General features: G+C 43.7%; 1 protein-coding gene across 1 annotated transcript in view; it reads left to right on the top strand.

Moving 5' to 3' along the window:
* Positions 1 to 24,140, top strand: part of CDH23 (cadherin related 23) — a 552,537-nt gene that overhangs the window by 285,619 nt on the left and 242,778 nt on the right. The window contains exons 11-12 of the mRNA XM_074958929.1: positions 4,206 to 4,318; positions 9,032 to 9,220. Coding sequence (XP_074815030.1) covers positions 4,206 to 4,318; positions 9,032 to 9,220 — 302 coding nt within the window. The remainder of the gene's footprint in view (positions 1 to 4,205; positions 4,319 to 9,031; positions 9,221 to 24,140) is intronic.

The raw sequence follows: 24,140 nt of genomic DNA, 5'->3' as shown, positions 1-24,140 counted from the left end.
GAGTGGGTTGATGCAGAGACCTAGTGGTTTGGAATGGTTTCTTTGTCTTTCCAGACAGAGGGAAAGGAGAAAGAGGAGTGAAAGTAATTGCTGTTAGAGCAGTGGAGCAGACAAACCAATTGAAAGCCATCAGCCTGTGTTGCAGTACGCACAGTCAGCCACACACTAAACTGCAGTTAACCCAGGCTGGGACTTTTTACTGGGTCAAAAGACTGACAGATAACGAGAGGACAAAGGATGAAGGAGAGATTTTATAGCGAGAAGGGGTGGAGAGAGTGGAAGGCTGAGTGACAGCAAATGGGGAGTGAAAAGCAAAGATGGCTATTTTCCCCCCATGAAAAAGATGAAGAAATTGAAAATATAAAGATAACAAGAGAGCTTCCAAAGAGAAGCACCGAGCAGGAATTTGCATTGTTCAATAGTGCAGTACTTCATGGAGGACCATTGGTCAGAGGACGAATGAATTGGTGGTTGAAGAGGCTTTGTAGAGAAAATTATGAAAAGACTTCGAATGACAGATTTGGAGACATGTCTTTCCTATTCAAAGGCTGTTTTTAGAGCCAACCAACTCTGTGTAAGCAAAAAGGCTCTCAAAAGTACATCAGATGCATGTCTTTAGCTCAGCCTCCCAAATATTGTTCACACTAAAGGAAAACCTCTGATGTGCACAGCTGAAGAGCATTTGGGTCCTTAAGTTGTTCCCTTTCTTCTTAAAAATCACCTTACATTTGCTCAGATTCTGGTTGTGAGCCGAATTCATGGTGACTCTTAGAATGAGGGGTCCAGTGCTCAAACTGTAGGGCTTTGTTAGGTCCTTCATGCTCTGGCCAAATTCAGAATAAGCCCCATCGACCCACTTCCACTAGCACATATTGGTCTGAGGTTGAAGTTGGCAATAGCACCGGTTGGCAGATTTGTTAGTGGCAGGACAATGTTTTTTTATTAAAATATATATTTATGGCATGTAATGTTGGAGGACTGTACAAAGGCTGCCCCAAAATATAATTTACCAAGGCAATATGCAGCCAAGGAAATGGCTGGCATCTTAGGACAGTTAAACTTGTTGCAGTACGATACAATATATTTTTATACATTGTTCTTCAAATGTGGAATCACAAAATGACTTTAGTTATGTCTGACTCAAAGAGAAAAAACTTGACAATATAATTTCAAAGAGAGGAAATGATTCTGTGTCTGGGGAAGAAGGTCAAAATGTTCCTTGGGGGGCAGTACAAAGTGAAAACATGAGCGCTCCTGACTTAACCTCCTTACCCTGCTGTTAGAGAGGGAATGGGGGAGGAACCGCAGACTGGAGAAGCATAGTGAGTGCAGGGAGTTGGTGGATATGAAATTGGAGAGGTAGCATGAAGTATGTGAAGACCTTGAAAATCAGGAGGAAAGTTTTGGATTAGATTTGGAGATGAATAGGAATCCATGATGAGGGGGGCCACTGGCATGGACAAGATGACTTAATAATGTAGGTCTTTTCTATCTATAATTATGATTGGTTGATCCTGGTGAGCAGGGAGAAATTTGAAGATTTCCAAGGCTCCCAAAACATTAGAGAGAGAGAAATCTAGGAAGGTAGGTGGTGTGTTACTTCAGTAGTTCTAGATAGGAAGTGATTTAAGGCATGAAGAAGGATTTCAACAGTGCTAAGGACAAATTTAGAAATGTTTTGAAATGTGTGCTGTAATATTTCATGATCCTGAACTTTTTCTCCTCCCACATCTTTCTTGGCTAAAATTATAACATTTCTAGCCTAGGTAACAAAGTTCTGGCTTGACATAGGAGGTCAGTGAGTTAAGTAGGTCATAGTTTAAATAGGATCAATGATGTGGGGCAAGGGTGTTTTCTCTCTCCGTCAATTCTGAAAGAGGATTTAATCAACCATGCAGTAGCCAGGAACTGACAATCAAGACAGACAAGTAGATGTTAGTTAGAAAGGTCTGAGAATAAGCTCCAAAAGAAAGATTGTAGAGTTGGGTGACCACCACATCGAGGTAAAGTCCAAGGTGGAAACTATTGGTACCTTTTATGATTTGCTACTGAACATCACTTAATATTGGTAAGTAGATCCTTAACAGTTCATTAAGCTGTGAACTCTGTCACTGAAGCAATCAATGGGCCATTTCAGATGGAATAGAGAAGAGGACCCAAGGACAAAATCATAAGGCACTCTGTAATTGGAGGCCTGAGGGAAAATATAAGCCCTCCGCTATAAAGGAGAAATGTACAAGTATAGAGTTAGGACTCTGTCCAGGACAAGGAGGGGAGACCCTGGTTTCTCTTCGCTCCTGGTGCTCCTGGAGGGTAAAATGTCTGAGAGGATTGAAAGCTACACTGCAACCAAGTCACATGAGAAGACAGCTGTAACTAGAAGCAAGAAATGGGTCATTAATCACCCAATGTAAGGGAATATCAATATGATGAAAGTGGCTAAGTCAGGCAGGCAGAGGTACAGGATCAGAATAGAGCAAATTGGTCAAGAGCTAAGGAAAGTATACTTTTGTAATGGCAAATTTTCTTGAAATGCATTTCCAGAAAATTGGCAAATAGTTTTTAACATAAAAGACACCCAACTTCTCAGTATCTTTCTCTCTTCTCTCCCCTGCCCCCCCTCAGCTGGATGGAATGTAACAATCCCCCACCTCCTCCTTTGTCTTGGTGTTTGGGATCAGGAATTCTTACACACTGTGAGAGTGTAGGGTGTAGAGTGTAAGGGTGTGTGTGTGTTTGCAGGAGTGTATGTATGTGCAAGCCCCTGATCATTAATTCAGTAGCCTCCTTCTTGGATATCACACAAGGCAAGCATCAGATTGCCAAGGCTCCAAGTGACAACTGGTTTCTTTGTCTCAGTTGACAAAGGTAAAGGAGATGAGATTATTATGAGGGTAGCCCCAGTCCCGTGAGATTCAGCTTATTAATATCTGCTGGCAAATAGGCTGTACGACTCAGCAATACCGAGTTAACCTTCTGCCAGTGTCTATTTCTAAAGAAGGAGAAAACTGACCCAGGTTGCCATGAGAGCAGGACCGGCTCTTCTGGATGAAGCACAAAATAGTGAGGCATTGAGGACGGCATCGCGTGTGGCTGGTCGCACATGTAACCTTTGGGGATATCAGATTTACAAGCTCATAGAAAGGCACCCAAAGGCACGGAATAAAGAGCATCTACAAACTAGATGGGAGCAAATGAGAGGGTCCAGCCCACTCCCAAAGGGCAGTGGGGACTCTTAGAAGGGGCAGTCTGCCATCCAGGGGACATAGCGGCAATGGCAGCGTTCAGTCGAGGGGATGTGGAGGAAATGAGAATGCTGAAGGCAGCCGTCTAAACCAAAGCCTGTTCAGTTTAGGAACTGGATTTTGCCTTTTTGTTGTGCTGCTTTAGCTCTGTCCTAAAACCACATGGGGCTAGACCATGAAGATACTATATCACAAGCCTTAAGTCAAGGGCAGCATGAAATGTGTTCTTGTTCTAGGAGCAGGCCAGGTCCCAGTTGGGTCCCTGCTTCCCCTTCGCTTCAGGGGAGAAACAACCTGCACCAGCTCAGCATACTTCCCATTCTGCACCACCTTAGCTCTGCAGCTGGTGCATGAGGGTGGGGATGGAGCTAAGGCTCTGCTTACTCCCAGCCCAGTCCAACCATTTCCCTCCCACCTTCATGTGATGGGAGTAGCTGCCCCACTACGGCTGCTCTCTCTTTGTGCTCAGACTTCAACACTTGCTAAGAGGTAAACTGCAAGGTGGCGGTCTGTATACGCTGTCTGAGATCCCAAGTCAGTAACAGAGTAGATGTGGAGATAAAAACGATGAATGCGTTTACATTTTAGCAGAAACTCTTTGAAATTCCTACACTGCCTGAAGTGTTTGTGATGCTATCAGCTCTTGCAAGGAAAGCACGGTTCTGAGCCCGGTATTGGGTAGGTAAGTGAAGGAGGAACTGATTTACAGCCATTTAATTTTAAAATGCATTTATAATGCTTTAAGTCTGCACATACTAGTATAATCTGTTACCCGGCTGGGGGTCTTAAACCAGACTACAGTTCTGAATTCTAAAATCGCTTTTTGCCTGACCTGGTCATGCATGGAGGGTAGGGAGAAGAGGCTTGTCTCATCAGGCTTTCCTCTGTGTTAAGTCCATAGTTTCTGTGTCTTCAGCAATATGGGCTGCTTGTGCTCATCCTGTTTGTTTTCATTGCCAGGTAACACCAACAGCATCTTTGCACTGGACTACATCAGTGGAGCTTTAACCCTGAATGGGCCACTGGACCGTGAAAACCCTTTCTACAGCACTGGATTCATTCTCACAGTGAAGGTGAGACACTGAGAGCAATATCCCCTTGGGGAGACAAGGGGAAGGATCAGCATAGCTGAAGGGACAGGAAAGGCACTTCAGTCAGAGGATCATCTGTGAATGTGTTGCTGCTCTGTGCTGCTTAATACTGACTTATTTCAAGTGAAGAAGCACACTGGCAGTACTCTTTCCCTATCTGGCACCAGGGCAGACCTCTGCTATTCCCAGTGCAGGACCCCTCTCTCTCCCCCTGTCTGGCATCAGGGACAGACCCCATTATCCCTAGATTGGGGAGTGGGCTGTAGAATTAACCTATTCTATTTCTTGTGATTCACCCTGACTGCTGCTAGCTCAGTTAGCTCTTCCAAAGCTCTGTGAACTTCTGCTCTGGGGTACTCCTCTTTTGGTGGTTTCTATCTTCTGTAGTGTATGTGCTGCTCTGTTCTGGCTCAGTGGTACTCCTCGGGGTGGGAGGAGGCTAGACACACATGCTGCATGCCAGAACCCCTTTGAGCAGCAGGATGAACAGTGTCCTGTGGATTAATGAAGGGGGAACGTACTGGTGGAGCTAGTAGGGACTGTGAGATGCAACAGAATTAGAAGGGCAGAGACAGATGCTGCCATGACAAAAATGGGTCTTCCCCCCCCACCCCACCCCCAATCTCACTGGGCACCTGTATTTTTGGTGTCCAGCAGATCCTTCAGCTGCATCTATGTCTGTGTTGCATGGTACAAGGATTAAAAAGAAAAGGCTAAAAGTCACTTCATCATGAAAATACATCGAAGCATAACGTTCCGACGCCATGAGGCCCCACCAGAGAACTGCTCTCCCAACTCCGATTTCCGCTCTTTAATCAAAATCAATACCAAGCCAGCCAGTGGGTTGGAAACACATTTAGAAGTGTGGATTCCACTGGGCTGGAGGAAAGAATCAGCATGTTAGAGAAGTCATTGACTGGGAGGATGGCAGCCAGCACTGGAAGAGTAGAATCATAGAATATCAGGGTTGGAAGGGACCTCAGGAGGTCATCTAGTCCAACCCCCTGCTCAAAGCAGGAACGATCCCCAATTAAATCATCCCAGCCAGGGCTTTGTCAAGCCTGACCTTAAAAACGTCTAAGGAAGGAGATTCCACCACCTCCCTAGGTAACGCATTCCAGTGTTTCACCACCCTCCTAGTGAAAAAGTTTTTCCTAAGATCCAACCTAAATCTCCCCCACTGCAACTTGAGACCATTACGCCTTGTTCTGTCATCTGCTACCACTGAGAACAGTCTAGAGCCATCCTCTTTGGAACCCCCTTTCAGGTAGTTGAAAGCAGCTATCAAATCCCCCCTCACTCTTCTCTTCTGCAGACTAAACAATCCCAGTTCCCTCAGCCTCTCCTCATAAGTCATGTGTTCCAGTCCCCAAATAATTTTTGTTGCCCTCCGCTGGACGCTTTCCAATTTTTCCACATCCTTCTTGTAGCGTGGGGCCCAAAACTGGACACAGTACTCCAGATGGCACCTTAGAGACTAACCAATTTACTTGAGCATAAGCTTTCGTGAGCTACAGCTCACTTCATCGGATGCATACTGTGGAAAGTTTAGAAGATCTTATTATATAAACACAAAGCATGAAAAAATACCTCCTCCCACACCACTCTCCTGCTGGTAATAGCTTATCTAAAGTGATCACTCTCCTTACAATGTGTATGATAATCAAGTTGGGCCATTTCCAGCACAAATCCAGGGTTTAACAAGAACGTCTGGGCGGGGGGGGGGGTAGGAAAAAACAAGGGGAAACAGGCTACCTTGCATAATGACTAAGCCACTCCCAGGCTCTATTCAAGCCTAAGTTAATTGTATCCAATTTGCAAATGAATTCCAATTCAGCAGTTTCTCGCTGGAGTCTGGATTTGAAGTTTTTTTGTTGTAAAATAGCGACTTTCATGTCTGTAATCGCGTGACCAGAGAGATTGAAGTGTTCTCCGACTGGTTTATGAATGTTATAATTCTTGACATCTGATTTGTGTCCATTTACTCTTTTACGTAGAGACTGTCCAGTTTGACCAATGTACATGGCAGAGGGGCATTGCTGGCACATGATGGCATATATCACATTGGTGGATGTGCAGGTGAACGAGCCTCTGATAGTGTGGCTGATGTTATTAGGGCCTGTGATGGTGTCCCCTGAATAGATATGTGGGCACAGTTGGCCACGGGCTTTGTTGCAAGGATAGGTTCCTGGGTTAGTGATTCTGTTGTGTGGTATGTGGTTGCTGGTGAGTATTTGCTTCAGGTTGGGGGGCTGTCTGTAAGCAAGGACTGGCCTGTCTCCCAAGATTTGTGAGAGTGTTGGGTCATCCTTCAGGATAGGTTGTAGATCCTTAATAATGCGTTGGAGGGGTTTTAGTTGGGGGCTGAAGGTGACGGCTAGTGGCGTTCTGTTATTGTCTTTGTTAGGCCTGTCCTGTAGTAGGTGACTTCTGGGAACTCTTCTGGCTCTATCAATCTGTTTCTTCACTTCCGCAGGTGGGTATTGTAGTTGTAAGAATGTTTGATAGAGATCTTGTAGGTGTTTGTCTCTGTCTGAGGGGTTGGAGCAAATGCGGTTGTATCGCAGAGCTTGGCTGTAGACGATGGATCGTGTGGTGTAGTCAGGGTGAAAGCTGGAGGCATGTAGGTAGGACTAGCGGTCAGTAGGTTTCCGGTATAGGGTGGTGTTTATGTGACCATCGTTTATTAGCACTGTAGTGTCCAGGAAGTGGATCTCTTGTGTGGACTGGACCAGGCTGAGGTTGATGGTGGGATGGAAATTGTTGAAATCATGGTGGAATTCCTCAAGGGCTTCTTTTCCATGGGTCCAGATGATGAAGATGTCATCAATATAGCACAAGTAGTTTAGGGGCGTTAGGGGACGAGAGCTGAGGAAGCGTTGTTCTAAATCAGCCATAAAAATGTTGGCATACTGTGGGGCCATGCGGGTACCCATAGCAGTGCCGCTGATCTGAAGGTATACATTTACTTTACATACATATACATATACACTTTAGATAAGTTATTGCCAGCAGGAGAGTGGGGTGGGAGGAGGTATTTTTTCATGCTTTGTGTGTATATAATAAGATCTTCTAAACTTTCCACAGTATGCATCCGATGAAGTGAGCTGTAGCTCGCGAAAGCTTATGCTCAAATAAATTGGTTAGTCTCTAAGGTGCCACAAGTACTCCTTTTCTTTTTGCGAATACAGACTAACACGGCTGTTACTCTGAAAGTACTCCAGATGAGGCCTCACCAGTGTCGAATAGAGGGGAACGATCACGTCCCTCAATCTGCTGGCAATACCCCTGAGTACAGCTCACCTCCTTGCTGTGGTAGGGGCAGCGCTTTGTCAGGGAGAGAAAATGACATGTAATTACTCGGCTTGACCTGTGGTGTGGGTCTTTCTGTGGAGTTCTACACGGTCAATATACTATTATCATCCCTTGGAATCCTGCTTCTTTCCCTTGATTCTCGGCGGGGAGGGAGCAGGGTTGATTTTGGGGTCAAAAACGTGTGTGTGTGTGTGTGTGTGTGTGTGTGTGTGTAAGTAAAATAGATTAGGCCCAAATGCGAACCTGTGGAAATGCTGAATTTTACGAACTCCACAATCAGCCTCAGGGTGATCTTTAGCAGCCCCATCTGCCTGCCCTCCAGTGTTCCATGGAGCTGCAGGGGGCTCTTTCCTCCCCTTGTGGTCTTGTTTCCATTTTTTTAGATTATACAAAATACAAGAGGAAGAACTCTATTTTCAAATGTCCTTCACCACCCTCGTTTCTGTGACAATAAGGTTCATCCTCCAGCCACCCACCTCCCTTCTCTCCTCCTTCCCCCCACCAAAAAACCCTGTATAAGTTAAGATGTCTGGTGGGAATTTATCACATAGAGTGCCAGTGCACTGGCCCTTCATGTCTAGTAATTTGCAGCCAAACCTATTTTAAGTCCCAAGTAAAATGAGTTTGCTGGTCTTGTCTTATTTTTCTAGTGGATGTTTGTCTCCATCACATCACAGCATGATTTTCACTGCTGCTAATCTCAGTTCAGGCAAGGCCCAGGAGTAAACCTGATGTCACCACCTCCCTCAGATGTCCTGGGAAAACCCTGGTTTTGAGGAGTGTCTCCCATGTCCTGCCAGGCTATTTTGCAAGATGTTAACAATCTTGACATTAATGCTAGTGGAGAAAACCGTCTCCTGTATGCATCATACTGTTATGAGTTTGTGTCATTACAGTGCATAGTATCATAATGAGAGACAACAGTTTTGGTCCCACAAGGCAAATCTCTAAAGGTGGCAGTCCAGATGACAGGCAGATTTGTAGGTCAGTAGTAACGAGTATAATCAGAGCGATAGGTACTGGAGTAGTAGAGGTGGTGTAGGTAAAAATTCAGTGTGCCCATCCTTGGCAGACCTAAGAGGTGAGGGAGCTTGCATAGCTCCTAACTATGTTGTGCTGGACTAAAGCCACAGTTATCAGTCTTTCACTTTGAACACTAAACTTGCACCACAAATGCACATTTAAAGCCTCGGTCAAATCATGCTGCATCCATGATGTAAACGACAAGGGAAGGCTATTACTGTGCCATTGACTTTGTCTCAATGACAGCAGTCAACTGCACTGCCTGTATGCAATTTCTGTATGATGGGCCGCAATCTTCTGCATTTCTCTTATGCTTGTTCTTTGAAATAAAGGCCACACTGATATTTTCTCTTGCAGGGTACGGAGTTGAATGATGACCGCACTCCCTCCAACGCTACAGTGATCACCACTTTCAACATCCTTGTCATAGACCTAAATGACAATGCCCCCGAGTTCAATAGTTCTGAGTACAGTGTTGGAATCCCGGAGCTGGCCCAGGTGGGCTTTGCCCTTCCCCTTTTCATCCAGGTGCAGGATAAAGACGAGGTAAGACATCAGAATAAATATCAATGGCCACTTGCTGCAGATACACCCTCCGGGCACTCCAGGTGATTTCATGAATCCTCTGTCTTGTACCTCTGATGCCTTCTGTTTCTGTATATTGCACATTCTACTTAGAATAATACATGGACCATGGAGAGAGAAGTGAGCACTAATATGTGCATGGTTATACCCATGATACCTGTATGCCTTGGGTATTGTTCAGTACCTTCTACAGCCATCACTCTAGCCCATCAGTCTCTGAAGTACAGACACTTTCATGAGGTCTCTTGTTGCTTTTGTAAAATAAGGATAATGTGACTGATGAGTTCCAACAAATATGGCTGTGCCACATACCAGTTCTTGTGTACTTCAGAGCACCTGTCAGGTAATCAGATAGCTTCCTTTCTCCAACCTGTCTTATAAATGGAGAAGATTCCAGGGAGGGATTCTGGTGGTGACATAAACTGCGATGGGGGGAGAGAGACACAACTCTGTCATCAGAACCCTACCGAACAGTTATCTGTGCATAAAAGATCTACTAATACAGTATGATCAATGAACATTTAAATGAACAAGAATTGTGAAAGTTGAAGATATGCTTCCTATGGCAATATGTACTCATCCCCATGTGTCCGTCTGGTCTTTTTTTTTTTTATTTTTTAAATAAATAGACAAGTAAAGGGCCTATTTTGTATCAGTGCAGGGAAGAGTCTAACCCCTGTAATATGGAACAAGTCTTGTGACAGTAGTACAGTCTCTGTTGGAAGAAAAAGGGAGAAGAAGTCCCACTAGGTGCTGTTGTAGGAGGTGTATGGATAGAGGTAGTGATTCTCAGAATATTACTAAAAAATTTAGAGTTAGAATTTCAGCCAAGATACACGGGCTCTTCTAGAAATGATAATGAACAGACAAGCTTCCAACCCCTTTATCAAACCTCTTTCAGTTCCCATTGTAAAGAAGAGGTGAAGTTAAAATAAATATGGAGCAAAGAAAGTTCATCAGTAACCAGAGAACTTCAACAAATGAATAGTTATAGAAGGAAATCAGTGCAGACCCTCTGACTCTTGTTTCGTTTCGTGCATCCCACCTGCCCTGTGTAAGCAGCTTTATCCAGGAGAGAGACCACAGACTTTAACAACAGAGATTCCAGAAGCAGCTACAAGCAGGTATCTGTGTACCCCATCCTCCACCCTATTAAACCTTTAATCCTAAATGACGATTACTTGATGATTTGACAGCAAGGGGGATTGGGATACTTATTTTCTTACTACTCTTCAGTGGCTGCAGTTACCCCTCGTAACATTTGCCTGCAGCATCAGTGGCTTGTTCTTTGCTGCTGTTAATGGACCTTCTATTTATTATAGCACTGAACCATTTCACTTAGGAATTCCATTAGGTTTTCCAGCCCTAGGGTTACACTCTTCAATTACTCCTCATATTTGACTCATGCAATTCAATTCTTTTTTTTTCTTTACTATCCTAACCTACAACCATGCCACAGTCTACAATGCCTCCTTAAAAGAAAAAAAAAAAAAAAAAAGAAAAAAAACTGCTGGCACCACACAGAGAAATTTCTAAAATATCTAAAAACAATCCTGCTGCTGTAGTCATAGGGTATCTATATTTTTCTTCTCTTGTTTTTTGTTTGGTCACAGTATAAAGAATTTCAGGAAAATGGGATCTTTATTTCTTTGAAATTATTCTGTTCCTAGCATTTATTCCATTTACTATATTAGAGTATTGGAGGGGGGGAAATTAGATGACTGCTTAAAATGTACAATGTCTCTTTAAAAATAGAAAATTTTCACTTGTGGCAAAAGGATGGAGATTTAAACTTTTTTTTGTTCTGAGGACGTAACTCCAGCATTGTTTATCTCAAAAACTGTGTTTGCTGGTAGAAATGGAAGATTCTCTCCCGCCCCCTCCTCCCCCCCCACTCCCCCGAGCCTTCATGAAATTCACAGGTTCTTTCAAGACCTTGCCAAAATATTTGTTTTCATGTGTGAAACAATTATGACAAAGCACTAATCAGAATAGTCTACGTGTGACGTAAATCGCAAACAGAGTTATGACTTCAGCTGGGAGACATGCAGGTGAGAACTTAAACAGCTAACAAGAGCATGTTTTCTTGCAAATGTCCTTAGCAAACAAAGAACAGAATTACAAATAAGATGACAGGTAGTCAGGATTGTTTCTAAATTGAATATTTGTCATAGTGTTCCATGAAGTGTCAGCAGCTCTTTAATTGAAGGACATTATGGTAAGGCTGTTTGTGTCAATAGAGTGAAGGCTCTGTCATTGTTTCTGCTTCAAAGCTCTGTTTATAGGAGTCCCAAAATTCACTCCAGTCTTTCAACCTCACTAATTTAAAAAAAAAAAAAAGGGGGGGGGGGAGATTCATGCATCCATTTAAGTAATGAGAGCAGAAAATAAACTAGTTTTGCGGTTTGCAATGAAGTTTCTTTAAGCTTCTGTAACTCCCAAACAGATTGGTTGCAGTTGTCAAAATCATTTGGCCCTGGCCTAACTCTTCTTCCATTGAAGCTGGTGAGATTCTTACCATTGATTTTAATAAAACCAGTGGAGTTTCTGTGTGTAGAAATGGCATGATATGTCTCTGCACTCATCACGTTTTCCAAAAGTAGTCACTCACATGCTTACCTGCACATATGCAGCAACTAGATAGATTAACCAGGAAGTTGGTGCTCTAAAAATCTATTGGGGCAACAGTCTGGGAAGTGAGATGGCTTTAAACGGTGTGGAGACTGTGTGGAACACTCAGGTCAGTTCATGCTTTCTAACATGGCCGTAAATAGGTGCTTGAACTGGGTGAACATGTGACCAACCTGCGCAAGATGGGGGCACCCAAATATGGGATGGCAGAATACCTCTTTGACAAGCACACCCTGGGGGACAGTGACAGTGAGACCTAAAGCCTCAGCATAGGCCACCCATGGGTTTCAGTAGGTCTCCTCGCCTGCTGCCCAGCAGTGCATGCATCTACTGTTGGATAATGTCATTCTGTACCAAAAAATCACACCTTTGTTTCTTTGTGTTTGTAACACCTTACATCCAATAAAGTGACCTGCAGTACTGCAGTGTTGTAAAGGGTAAATTACACAGGCTTTCATCTATGATTCTATGCTTCTATGATGGGCATGCATTTGAAATGGCAAGATTACTCATCTGAACAGCCTTCTTGGGGAATTAGACTCATTTTAGACTCTTTCATGAACAGTTTGTTTACTCTGCTAAAAAGCCCCCAAACCCCCAAACCTTTTTTTTGCATTAAAAGTCGAATATTTAAAGTTCTGATTTATATGAACACAATATTCTTGCCAGCAGGTTAAAGAAGTATGGGCTGGATGAATGGATTATAAAATGGATAGAAAGCTGGCTAGATCGTCGGGCTCAACGGGTAGTGATCAATGGCTCCATGTCTAGTTGGCAGCCGGTATCAAGCGGAGTGCCCCAAGGGTCGGTCCTGGGGCCGGTTTTATTCAATATCTTCATTAATGATCTGGAGGATGGTGTGGACTGCACCCTCAGCAAGTTTGCAGATGACACTAAACTGGGAGGAATGGTAGATACGTGGAGGGTAGGGATAGGATACAGAGGGACCTAGACAAATTAGAGGATTGAGCCAAAAGAAATCTGATGAGGTTCAACAAGGACAAGTGCAGAGTCCTGCACTTAGGATGGAAGTATCCCATGCACCGCTACAGACTAGGGACTGAATGGCTAGGCAGCAGTTCTGCAGAAAAGGACCTAGGGGTTACAGTGGACGAGAAGTTGGATATGAGTCAACAGTGTGCCCTTGTTGCCAAGAAGGCCAATGGCATTTTGGGATGTATAAGTAGGAGCATTGCCAGCAGATCGAGGAACATGATCATTCCCCTCTATTCAACATTGGTGAGGCCTCATCTGGAGTACTGTGTCCAGTTTTGGGCCCCACACTACAAGAAGGATGTGGACAAATTGGAAAGCATCCAGCGGAGGGCAACAAAAATGATTAGGGGCCTGGAACACATGACTTATGAGGAGAGGCTGAGGGAACTGGGATTGTTTAGTCTGCAGAGGAGAAGAATGAGGGGGGATTTGATAGCTGCTTTCAACTACCTGAAAGGGGGTTCCAAAGAGGATGGATCTAGACAGTTCTCAGTGGTAGCTGATGACAGAACAAGGAGTAATGGTCTCAAGTTGCAGTGGGGGAGGTTTAGGTTGGATATTAGGAAAAACTTTTTCACTAGGAGGGTGGTGACACACTGGAATGTGTTACCTGGGTGGGGTGGGGGGTGGAATCTCCTTCCTTAGAGGTTTTTAAGGTCAGGCTTGACAAAGCCTTGGCTGGGATGATTTAGTTGGGGATTGATCCTGCTTTGAGCAGGGGATTGGACTAGATGGCCGCCTGAAATCCCTTCCAACCCTGACATTCTGTGATTCTATGAGTATTTTCAAGGTACTGTACCAATAAACCTGCTGGCTTTGAGTATTTCCCCCCACATAAGTCTGTGAGTTCAGAGCCTTAGCTTTGTCTTACAGAGTGAAATTCTGGCCCTGTTGAAGTCAACGGAAAATTTCCCATTGCTTTCAAGGGTCAGGATTTTACCCCCAGTCTCTTGGCCTGTGACAATTCTGTCACAGCTATAATGATAGCGAAATGTAATTGTTTGCAAAATATTAAGGTCCAAATCATGACTTTCTCCTGTCTCTTCTTGTTTTCTTGTTAATTCTTTCTTTCCATTTCCCTTTTTTCTTCTCCTGTGTTTGCCTCCTTACTGTCTGAATATGTCCACACGTGTCCTCTTTGGGAGCTTCTGATGGAGAAATGGAGTACCCTTCTTTTAGCTGGTCAGATGGCTCCTAGACATGACTGAACTACATGCCCCATAACCAAGGGTAGGGACAGTAGTTTCCACTAAGGGCTTATCAACACAAACGTTTACTTCCTAGCAAGCAGGGCCATGAATCTACTCCACGCTAGCATGCTGTGCACTAACTGTCCAGATGGACCCTGCTGATGTGCATTAACAGTTTGTTAATGTGCTTTCATCCAGAGCCATTTCAAGGAGGACTAGATCAAAGCATAGTAACAAACTGTTAATGCGTGTCAGCAGGGTCCACACAGACAATTAGTGCTAAGCGATTTAGTGTGGGGTAGATTCACACCCCAGCTTGCCAGCAACTCATTGTCAACAAGCCCTAAGAGAGCCCCACTGTCCCTTGTCTCCGATGTTATCATTAGCAATGGGGATTTCAAATGGGAATGGGGGGAGCAGGAGGGGAAGAGATCTTTAGGCACAGAGGTGAATGAGTGCATCTGACAGAAGCTATTGTAGCACCGTGACCTTCATGCAGGAGATGACACGCTTCATTTGTATGAGAAGCAAAGGGAAATGAAAAGAGAATTCTTCAACTCACTGGGGAAAGTGTCTAAATAAATAAGTATAGACAGAGACAGACAAAATCAAGGCAAGATTTTTTTAACAGATTTAGAAAGACCAATTCTACCCCTTATTTTATGCCCCATTACCTACCCCACGTTATAATTCCAGTCCCTTAATTGTTGTTTAAATAAACTATAGATAGGTGGATTTTTTCATTCTTTTCTCACATCTCTGGCCCCTTTGTGATTTTTGTTCCGGGTCTTGGAATTCCCTGCAGTTTGTTGGCATCTTTCTGTCACTGAGGTGCCCAGAGATGTGTCATCAAGTTGCAGTCTCACTAGAGTATGTAGAGGGGAGGGAGAATTACCCTCTGATCTGTGACGTGGCCGTGTAGGCAGCTCTAAATCACATTGGCTCATTTTTATTTTATTTTTTTTTGGTGCCACGCTGGTACTTACTCTGAGCAAGGCTAGGCAGCATCATAATAAAAACTCCAGGAATCCATCCCACCATTGCTAATGCCAGTGCAACTATACTAATACTGGACCACTGGTGAGAGAATTGTCTATTATTCTACATCTCTCTTCCCCTATCCTACAGAAAGACAGGGACAACCAGTGCTATTTCTCCCCCTACATGGAAGTAAGGACACAAAGGACTGATGAAAGAAAGAGCTCCCTATCTCCTAGTCAGCCCCTTCCTTCTTCCATTTTAAAAACAAACCCCAACCCTGTCACTGAAACCAAACTGGGTCATTGCTGTCTGCAAACACATTTAGCCCTTGATTCAAATCAGTCCCACACTCCTGCTTGTAGGCTCCCTCGCTTTGTGTGCGGCCTTTGAGCACTTGTAGAAGGGGCGGTTCTGGGTGGGGGTTGCCCCTTTTAAAATGTTTTAGGTGCTATTATAAGCAAGAAAGATTTTAATATGTTGTCGTATTTCATAACTAGAACTGTGTGACATTTTAAAAAAATTGGTGGAATTTTGCTTGTTCCACTCCTTCCATCTGATTTTGCACACATAATGTTGATAAAATGATTATGATCCTAATTCAACAAAACACTTACGTGTGTGCCTAAGTTCTACTGAAGTTAGGGACTTAAGCATGTGCATAAAAGTTAAGCACGTGCTTAAGTGCTTTGCTGAATTGGGGTTTCCATTAGCACCAAAAACACAAACAAAGAGAAAATCTGGATGTTTTGAATCCAAAACCACCTCCATTAAAACATCAGCACCTTGCCATATTGAAAATCCATCTACTATCACTCAAAAATATGGGCACAGTTTAGCTTGAAAAAAGCTTGTTCCTTAGCAAAATTTTCACAAGTGGCCTCTTTGCATGTGCACAACTCCACATGGAGGATAGGATTAAAATGATCTGGACAAACTGGAAAAATGGTCTGAAGTAATAGGATGAAACTCAAGAAGGACAAATGCAAAGTATTCTGTTTAGGAAGGAACAATCAGTTGCACACGTACAAAATGGGAAATGACTGCCTACGAAACAGTACTGAAGAGAGAGATCTGGGGGTCATAGTGACTAAAACCTCTCCAACGCATCATCTAGTTGGGGGCTGAAGGTGATGGCTAGTGCCGTTCTGTTATTTTCTTTGTTGGGCCTGTCCTGTAGTAGGTAACTTCTGGGTACTCTTCTGGCTCTGTCAATCTGTCTCTACGTAAAAGAATAAATGGACACAAATCAGACGTCAAGAATTATAACATTCAAAAACCAGTCCGAGAATACTTCAATCTCTTTGGTCACTCGATTACAGACCTAAAAGTGGCAATTCTTCAACAAAAAATACTTCAAAAACAGACTCCAACGAAAGACTGCTGAATTGGAATTAATTTGCAAAGTGGATACAATTAACTTAGGCTTGAATAAAGACTGGGAGTGTCATTACACAAAGTAAAACTATTTCCCCATGTTTATTCTCCCCCTCCCCCACTGTTCCTCACACATTCTGTTCAACTGCTGGAAGTGGCCCACTTTGATTATCACTACAAAAGGTTCCCCGCTCTCCTGCTGGTAATAGCTCACCTTACCTGATCACTCTTGTTACAGTGTGTATGGTAACACCCATTGTTTCATGTTCTCTGTGTATATAAAATCTCCCCATTGTATTTTCCACTGCATGCAACCGATGAAGTGAGCTGTAGCTCACGAAAGCTTATGCTTAAATAAATTTGTTAGTCTCTAAGGTGCCACAAGTACTCCTTTTCCTTTTGCGGATACAGACTAACACGGCTGCTACTTTGAAACCTGTCAGAGAGGAAAATCTGTTAGAGAATTGAGAATGACCTCAGACATGGATTCCGGGTACAGCCATGTGGTGTTAATTGAGTTGGCCTGTTTTCACTGCACAAAGCAAAGGCGGGAAGGAGATTGGCATCTGATGAGATTCCTGTAGTAGCATGGCTCAACCTCTGCCCATACGATGGATTTTTCTTCTGGAGGAGTAATTAGCTAGGGGTTTCCATGTGTGTTAACACTCCCCTGTGCTATCTTAATTCAATTGGCCCTTTTTGCTTTTCCACTGATAGTGCAAGTTCAGCCATCAAATCATTTATGCAGCCTCCAGTGTGGTCTAGCAGTTAGAATAGGGGCCTAAGCATCAGGAGACCTGTATTTTGTTCTTGACTTTGCCACTTGCTCACTAAGGGCCAGATCCAAAGCACATTAAATTTAATTGCAGTCTTTTCACTGACTTCAGTTTTCTTTGGGTCAAGCCTATGTGAACTTGGGAAAATGAGTTAACCTATCTGTGACTCAGTTTCTCCATCTGCAAAACGGGGAATGATCTATTTGAATATGTTTTCTAAAGCTGACTGAGTGCCTCTTCTGAAGGACAATGGAAGTCATTCCCACCAGCACTGTACTACGCACTTTACAGAAGAGTAATCATTATATACATCAAATATAAGCCTTCGGCTGGCTTCTCCTGTCACATACTGCTGTAGATCAGGATTGATTCACCGAAAGAGTAAAACCTGTGTGAATGAGAGGGGATTCAGGCCTAATATTATTTATTATTACAGAAAGGTTTGTTTCAGTTCTGAGACCAGGAATCATTCTGGGTGGATCAGGTTCCAGTTAGTTTATAGAGTCATTCAGCCAGCCACTAGTCCCTGGTGAAGATGAGAAGGAAGAAGACACCTTTTAATACTGTATCGTTCGTATTAAAGAGTATCATTTTGTGTGACACTTTACAGAGATTAAAAAGGTAAAATCACTGCCTCAAAGAACTTTGTCTAAACTAGGCAAACCTAAAATGTGACAATAACAGAAAAAAGAGGGGGTTAGGGAAAGAGAGATGAGGGTTACAATACATGGAATAAAGAGAGGCTTGTAGCATGTAAAGTTCTGATATTGTAAAACTGAGGTAAGACAGAAGGGGGATGAGTACAGAGCAAAGGGGTGGGAGTCAATTTTGGAAAGAAAGATGAAGTTGGTTTTGAGGAAGGTGCCCCCAGGACTTCTCGTTGTTTTTGCTGATACAGATGTACACGGCTACCCCTCTGAAAGAAGAAGAGTGAGGATGTTTGGCACATTGGAAGAGGGATGTTGTTCCAGGTGTAGGGAGCAGTGTGAAAGAGTGGGCAGAGGAAACAGAAGGGCAGAGGGTGAGCAAAGAGATTGGCAGGGCTGAGCTGTGAGACAATGTGGACAAAGGGCTCAAACTTTTATGTGGGGAGAAAGAGGGAGGCAAGTAAAAATGCTTGAGATGGGGAAGGGACCCAGGCAGACCAAGGGGGCAAAGGGGATTATTTTAGCTGCTGAATGCTGGCTAGGTTGAAGAAAGGAGTATGCACAATTAGGGAAGCTAGAGATGAGGGAGTCTCAGTGGTCTGGATGAGAGGAACTGAACTATGGCTTTGGCAGTGAGGATGTAAACAACAAGATTTGGCCAGAATCCAGCGTGAGGAGAGAAGGGAAAGGAGGAGAAAGGCATGTAATCTTTGACGGTGTAATAATTGGCAGGTATAACCCAATCTTTATATCTAGCCATTTCCCCCATGTATTTTGTACAACATTTATTTGAACTACACATTTTTCTTATTGTTTTTCTTATGAAGTGGTAGCTCAGGGGACTTCTGAGGAGATTTTGCTGACTGAAGTAACTGAAATTCTTATTAAACAGATAGGGTGGGATTTTCAAAAATTGGCTTAACTTTGCCCCATCAAAGTGTTCCAGTTGCATTACCAACTCCCGTAATAATCTGTTTGACACTTGCAGCATCCCTCATCTAGCTGTAAACCCTTCTTCCCAGCAAATTTTATTCTGTCCAGATTCTTAAACTGCCTTCATCACCCTAGTATCTGCAGAAGTACATTAAGTAAAACAGAGGATGTCCTAAACAGAAGGTGGAATCAGGTATGAAGAGAAACAAACTTTTCTATTCTGGCTTTGATTTTATTTACTGATCATGGTTGAGTGCAGAGGGAGGGGGAGAGAGAGAATGTATCTAGCACATGAACCACTGCAAGTATGTTGATTTGATATTTTTAAATATTCCTTATTTAAAAGATTGAAAAAAACCTATCGGAATCTAAAAATATACAATGCATAAAGTAGCCTCAGACACCATTGTGTTATGTGTATGTGGATATGAATATATGCATGTAATGTATGAATCTTATATATACTGTATATGTGCATATAGGCAGACACACACTATAAATATGATATACATATTGCATAATTATAAAGGAAAATTGACAGCTCTCCAGTATTCCTTCCCAAAAGTGCCAGCTGCCAATTGGATTGAATTAGATTTCATAGGGTTTTTTGCAATACATGGAATTCACCAGCAAATTACCCTTAAAGAGGGAGAATCAATCATTTGGAGCAGAGATAAAGTGAAGGCGAGTCAGTCTCAGATTGATCCCGTCTGTGCAAGCGTGTGTGGAATTCAGCAGATAACTGGGGGAAAGCAGGAAAGGAGGGAGGGAAGAAAGGCAAGGAGTGTGGAAAGAGGCACTTGAAGCAAGCAAAAGGCTACAGAAAAAGGTGTGTGGGAGTGTTGAGCAGCTGGAAGGATTAGCAGGGGCTCAGAGTGAGGGGAGCGGAAGTAAAAGGCTGAGTGAAGCCCAATGCACGCCGGATGTGGGGAATGTTCCCTTTTGGGAACTTTGGGCTCTGGGAATAAATGCGGATTCTTTTGGTCTCTGACAACAGCCAGATGACTACAGGTACCAGCCAGTGCAGACTGTTTTTCTTCCAAACCTCAGGCTGACCAGCCTTTGGAGAGATAGTCTCCATTCCCTTCTTATTGGCCTCTGTGGTCAGGACAGTGACTGGGAGGGAGAAATGTGAAAATGCCTTTCTGGTGCTGAGGGGAAAGCAATGAACTTAATTTGTAATGTTTGTTGGAAAACTGGAAGAGAAGACGAGGGCAGTGGAGGGGAGGAGCTCTAAATAGGAGAGCGAGGGTGAGGAGAAATGAAGGAGAGTGTGGAAATACTGGATTGAATAGGACATGGTGGTAGAAGAAGGGAGTGGGGGAGAGTGGAGGGAAAGCGGGAGACTACAGTATGACAGGGAATTGAAAAGGCACCAAAATGTGCTTTGGCCACCCACTCTGGTTAGTTGTGAGAGGCACTGTGATACAATGCTGGGTGCCACAGGAATGCCTATGGAAACTAAAAAAGCAAACCATGAAGTGCTACGCTGGAGGATGGGCATTTTCTGTGGGGGAAGAGGGAATGTCCTGTTCTGTCAAAGGAAAGGGTTGTGATGATATTCCAGAGCCCCTTCTCTGCCTCCTGTGATGCTGACTGAGAAGGGGTTTTGCAAAGACATACATGCAGGGCAAAAAGAGATGAAGGCAGCAGAGCAAGAGAAATGTAGGTGTATGCAAAAAGCCACATAAGCACAAGAGAGTGGTAGTGATGGCAAGAAGAGAGGAACCTAAATGATACACTCCCCTGAAAAATTCACCACCTCTGGAACTGCATCACCACCAACCCTACCCTTTACCCCCCATCCTCTCCAGTCAGAGACATCAGACAAATAGATTAACAGCTTTTCCCAGCTTGTGCCCCTCTCTCTCTCTGGCACACAGCTATACAGAGGTTAATAGACCATCTCCCTTCCTCATCGCCATCTCTCCCTCTCAATCCTGACTCTTAGTGCCTTCACCTATGCCCTGTCTGTAGTTCAGTGCGGATGCACTGCCATTGTTGCTTGGGAAGGCTAGTTCAAGAAGACACTCAGGTCGGGTGTAGCTGTCCTGCCATCCGCTACTGGATGAACACTGAGTGAATAGGCCAAATTGTTGCCAGCAGCCCTTCCTGTAAGCCAGTCAGTCACATTTCCGGTGTTAACCCTTTGTGGTCTAAATATACCTTGAAGGAGTGCCAAAGGATTTGAATATTAGGAGGGGGAGGGATATTCTCACGCAGAGGGGCAGCTGTTTTCTTAAACATTTTGTTCAGAGGTCTAATCATCTTTCTCCCTTACCAAAATATCCTTAGCAAACTCGTAAAGACAGCTAGACAATTTGTTTGCGAGCCTTGGCATCTCCTCTGCCTCTTGCTGGAGACTGCCCTCCTTGCAATTGTCTTGTGCCTATGATATGCACATCACCATCATAAGGCTGTGATAGGATGAGGAGTATGAACTGACCTTGGGCTCCGAAGACTTGGGGCTCTGACCCTGTGAGCTGAAGTGACAGCTTAGTTAGTGTAGAAAGAACTTAAGAGAGTTACACTGAATCAGTATGTGTGTGTACGTCTTTTGAAGGAAATGTAAACCTGAGTCCTGATTATGGTAATTAAAGATCCCATGCTGTTTTCCCCAAGAGCGGGGTGCTGCTCCTGTGTCCTGGCCATATTTTGGTGTGGTTGATTAGTCTGCCTCCCTAAATTTCCCAGTAATTTCAGTTGGATACAGGGTGGTTGTATTATTTTTTTATTTACATTAAATTCTTGTGTAGCAATTGCTATGTGCTGTTAGTCTGCTGCATTTTACCCAGAAGTGGCTGCATTTTGCTGGCAAATAATCAGTTTGTAAATCATTTCCCAATCCTTTGGAGAAGTATAAGATATCATATAGGCTTTGTTCAACATGCACTGGGATGCTGAAGCAGGGTATGGGTAGCAATTGGAGCACAAGGGTTATCTCCTACTTATGCGTTAAAGACAGAATTAAGTTAGCAAGCAAATTTTGAACACATTCAGTGTTCAAGGGCAATCTGTACAAAAACGGTCAGAGCAATATTCCCTTCTCAGATCAAAATGGAATGGTGGAACACGACTGACTTTCTGTGCTGCCTTCTTGAGCACAGGCCCTGTTGTCAGGGGAAGTTCCATGCACTGAGAGAGTGGAATACTAGAGCCAGGATCTATCTAGAGCAGAAATTTGTCCATGACTCATAGTGGGAACAGTTATATTAACTAGTCTCTCATTCTGCTACAGAGCACTTGTGTACACTTGTATACACACATGCACATGTCAATGTGTCACAGCCGGAGTGCCTGATCTGAATCCCTTCCTCTCTTTTTCTTAGGAACAACAGGGACTTTCTATAAGCTAATCACCTCTGCTTTGTTATTGAACAAAAGGAAAAAATAGCTAGTCAGTAGTTTTTGGAGAATAAAATGCTGCTTATGCAATGAAGTGCTCTAAAATGTCGTCTAATCCATTCTTTGTTTGCCTAAGATCCCTCTCACCTCCTCTTCCAAGGCAAGATGGCTTCTTATTTTTCAACTCTGTGTGTGGTCACTCTGGGTGTTTGATTGGGCTTTAATTAAATGAAGCAGAGATTGGAGTGATGAAGAGCAGAAATACTGTATAGTTTGATTTTTCTGTCACTCTGCACAATAGATTAGGAAGGTAGAAAGTTGTTAAGCAAGTAATGAGCACCATACAGATACATAAAAAGAAAAGGAGTACTTGTGGCACCTTAGAGACTAACAAATTTATTTGAGCATAAGCTTTTGTGAGCTACAGCTCACTTCATCAGATACATGTAGACATCCTTACTCCCCCCCAGCACACTCACATTTTAGACACTCAGGGCTTGTCTACACTGGCACTTTACAGTGCTGCAACTTTCTCATTCAGGGGTGTGAAAAACCACACCCCTGAGTGCTGCAAGTTTCAGCGCTGTAAAACACCTGTATAGACAGTGCACTAGCGCTGGGAGCCATTCTGGTAGCTACGGCCCTCATGGAGGTGGATTTTTAGAGCGCTGGGAGAGCTCTCTCCCCTCGCTGTGCCACAATTACACAAGCCATGTTAAAGTGCTGCCATGGCAGTGTAGACAAGCCCTTAGAGGTGGCCGCTGCATTCCTGGTCATTTGTGATCTAGGCCCAGAATTTTGAACCCAAGGCTCACGTTCAGAGACAGCATGTAGCTTAGACCCCCTTGTGTTCAATTAGACTTCTAGATTTACTTGTGCCCACACTACACATGTCTAAGGGAGGCTGTGTTGGCATAATGTACACACTGAGGGGAGCACAAGAAAGAGTAAGCCCCCAGTATGCCAGCTAGACTCACCTCTGGATTTAGTGCAAGGCCTCCAGAGTGACAAGGCCCATTCATTGTTCCCTGGCCTAGTGGAGCCCTAAGTGGTTTGAGTTGTCTCCCTTCATGCCATACTGCAAGAGAGGCAGTCAAGTTGGACCCTCTTGCTGTAAGAGGGAGGGGGCTGCTGGTGGATGTTCTCTATGAAGGTGTATCTGACGCTGGAACTCATTTGCCCCATTGGTCCACCAGAGTCTTGTTCTCTTACTGTCTGCACACATGGCAAAGCTCATCTTTCCCCCCCAGGAATTTGAGGAGCGGACTTTCTGAGGGGGATTTTTCATTGGTTATTGGCATAGGGTAGCTAGTTATCTCTTTTGATGGAAAGAGTGGTTAATTTTTGGATACAGATACGAGACTGATAACTGTAACTATTGCAAAGGCCCCTAGAGTACAAGGTGGCTACAATATAATGCTCAGATGAATCCTCACCAAAAGAATGAACTAATGCAGGGTCCCCAACCTGTAGTTCTTAAGCTTGACGATCTTCCATTCCCTTCACAACAACTTTGAAGAGGGTGGTATGTGAATCAAGAAAGTTTGGTAGCCACTGTACTAATAAATATGCACTACTAAAGCTATGTACATTTTACTTAAATAAATAGGAAGATCTTACTACAGCTGGATTTATGCAAAGGGAATGCTAATTGCTGCAACAGCTGCTGCAGCCCTTGGATGCCCATTGTGCTCCTTGACCCCAATGAATTTCAATCGGAGGTGGCAAGTTCAGGTACCAGGTTGTGACAGAAAAAGTCTATGCAAGAGGAAAGTCTATGAGGCAGTTGTTTGTAGCTGCTTCCCTGGCTTGTACCTATCCTATTGCCTTTTTCAATTTTTAACATTCTTTAGTGGGGGAAAGGGAGTACCGAGAATGACCTCTGTCTTCTATGAATGGTTGGTATCTTGAATTAGGCGGTCCAGGGACAGATACCCTGCCTCCTTGTTTGTTCAGGGCATGTGAAAGTCATGGTCTTCCTAGAGCAGGACAAGAAAGCCCAAGAACC

Source organism: Natator depressus, chromosome 7 (genome assembly GCF_965152275.1).
Source record: "Natator depressus isolate rNatDep1 chromosome 7, rNatDep2.hap1, whole genome shotgun sequence".
Taxonomy (NCBI): Eukaryota; Metazoa; Chordata; order Testudines; family Cheloniidae; genus Natator; species Natator depressus.
The sequence above is the reverse complement of the archived record's forward strand: the minus strand, read 5'-3'. Positions and strand labels throughout refer to the sequence as shown.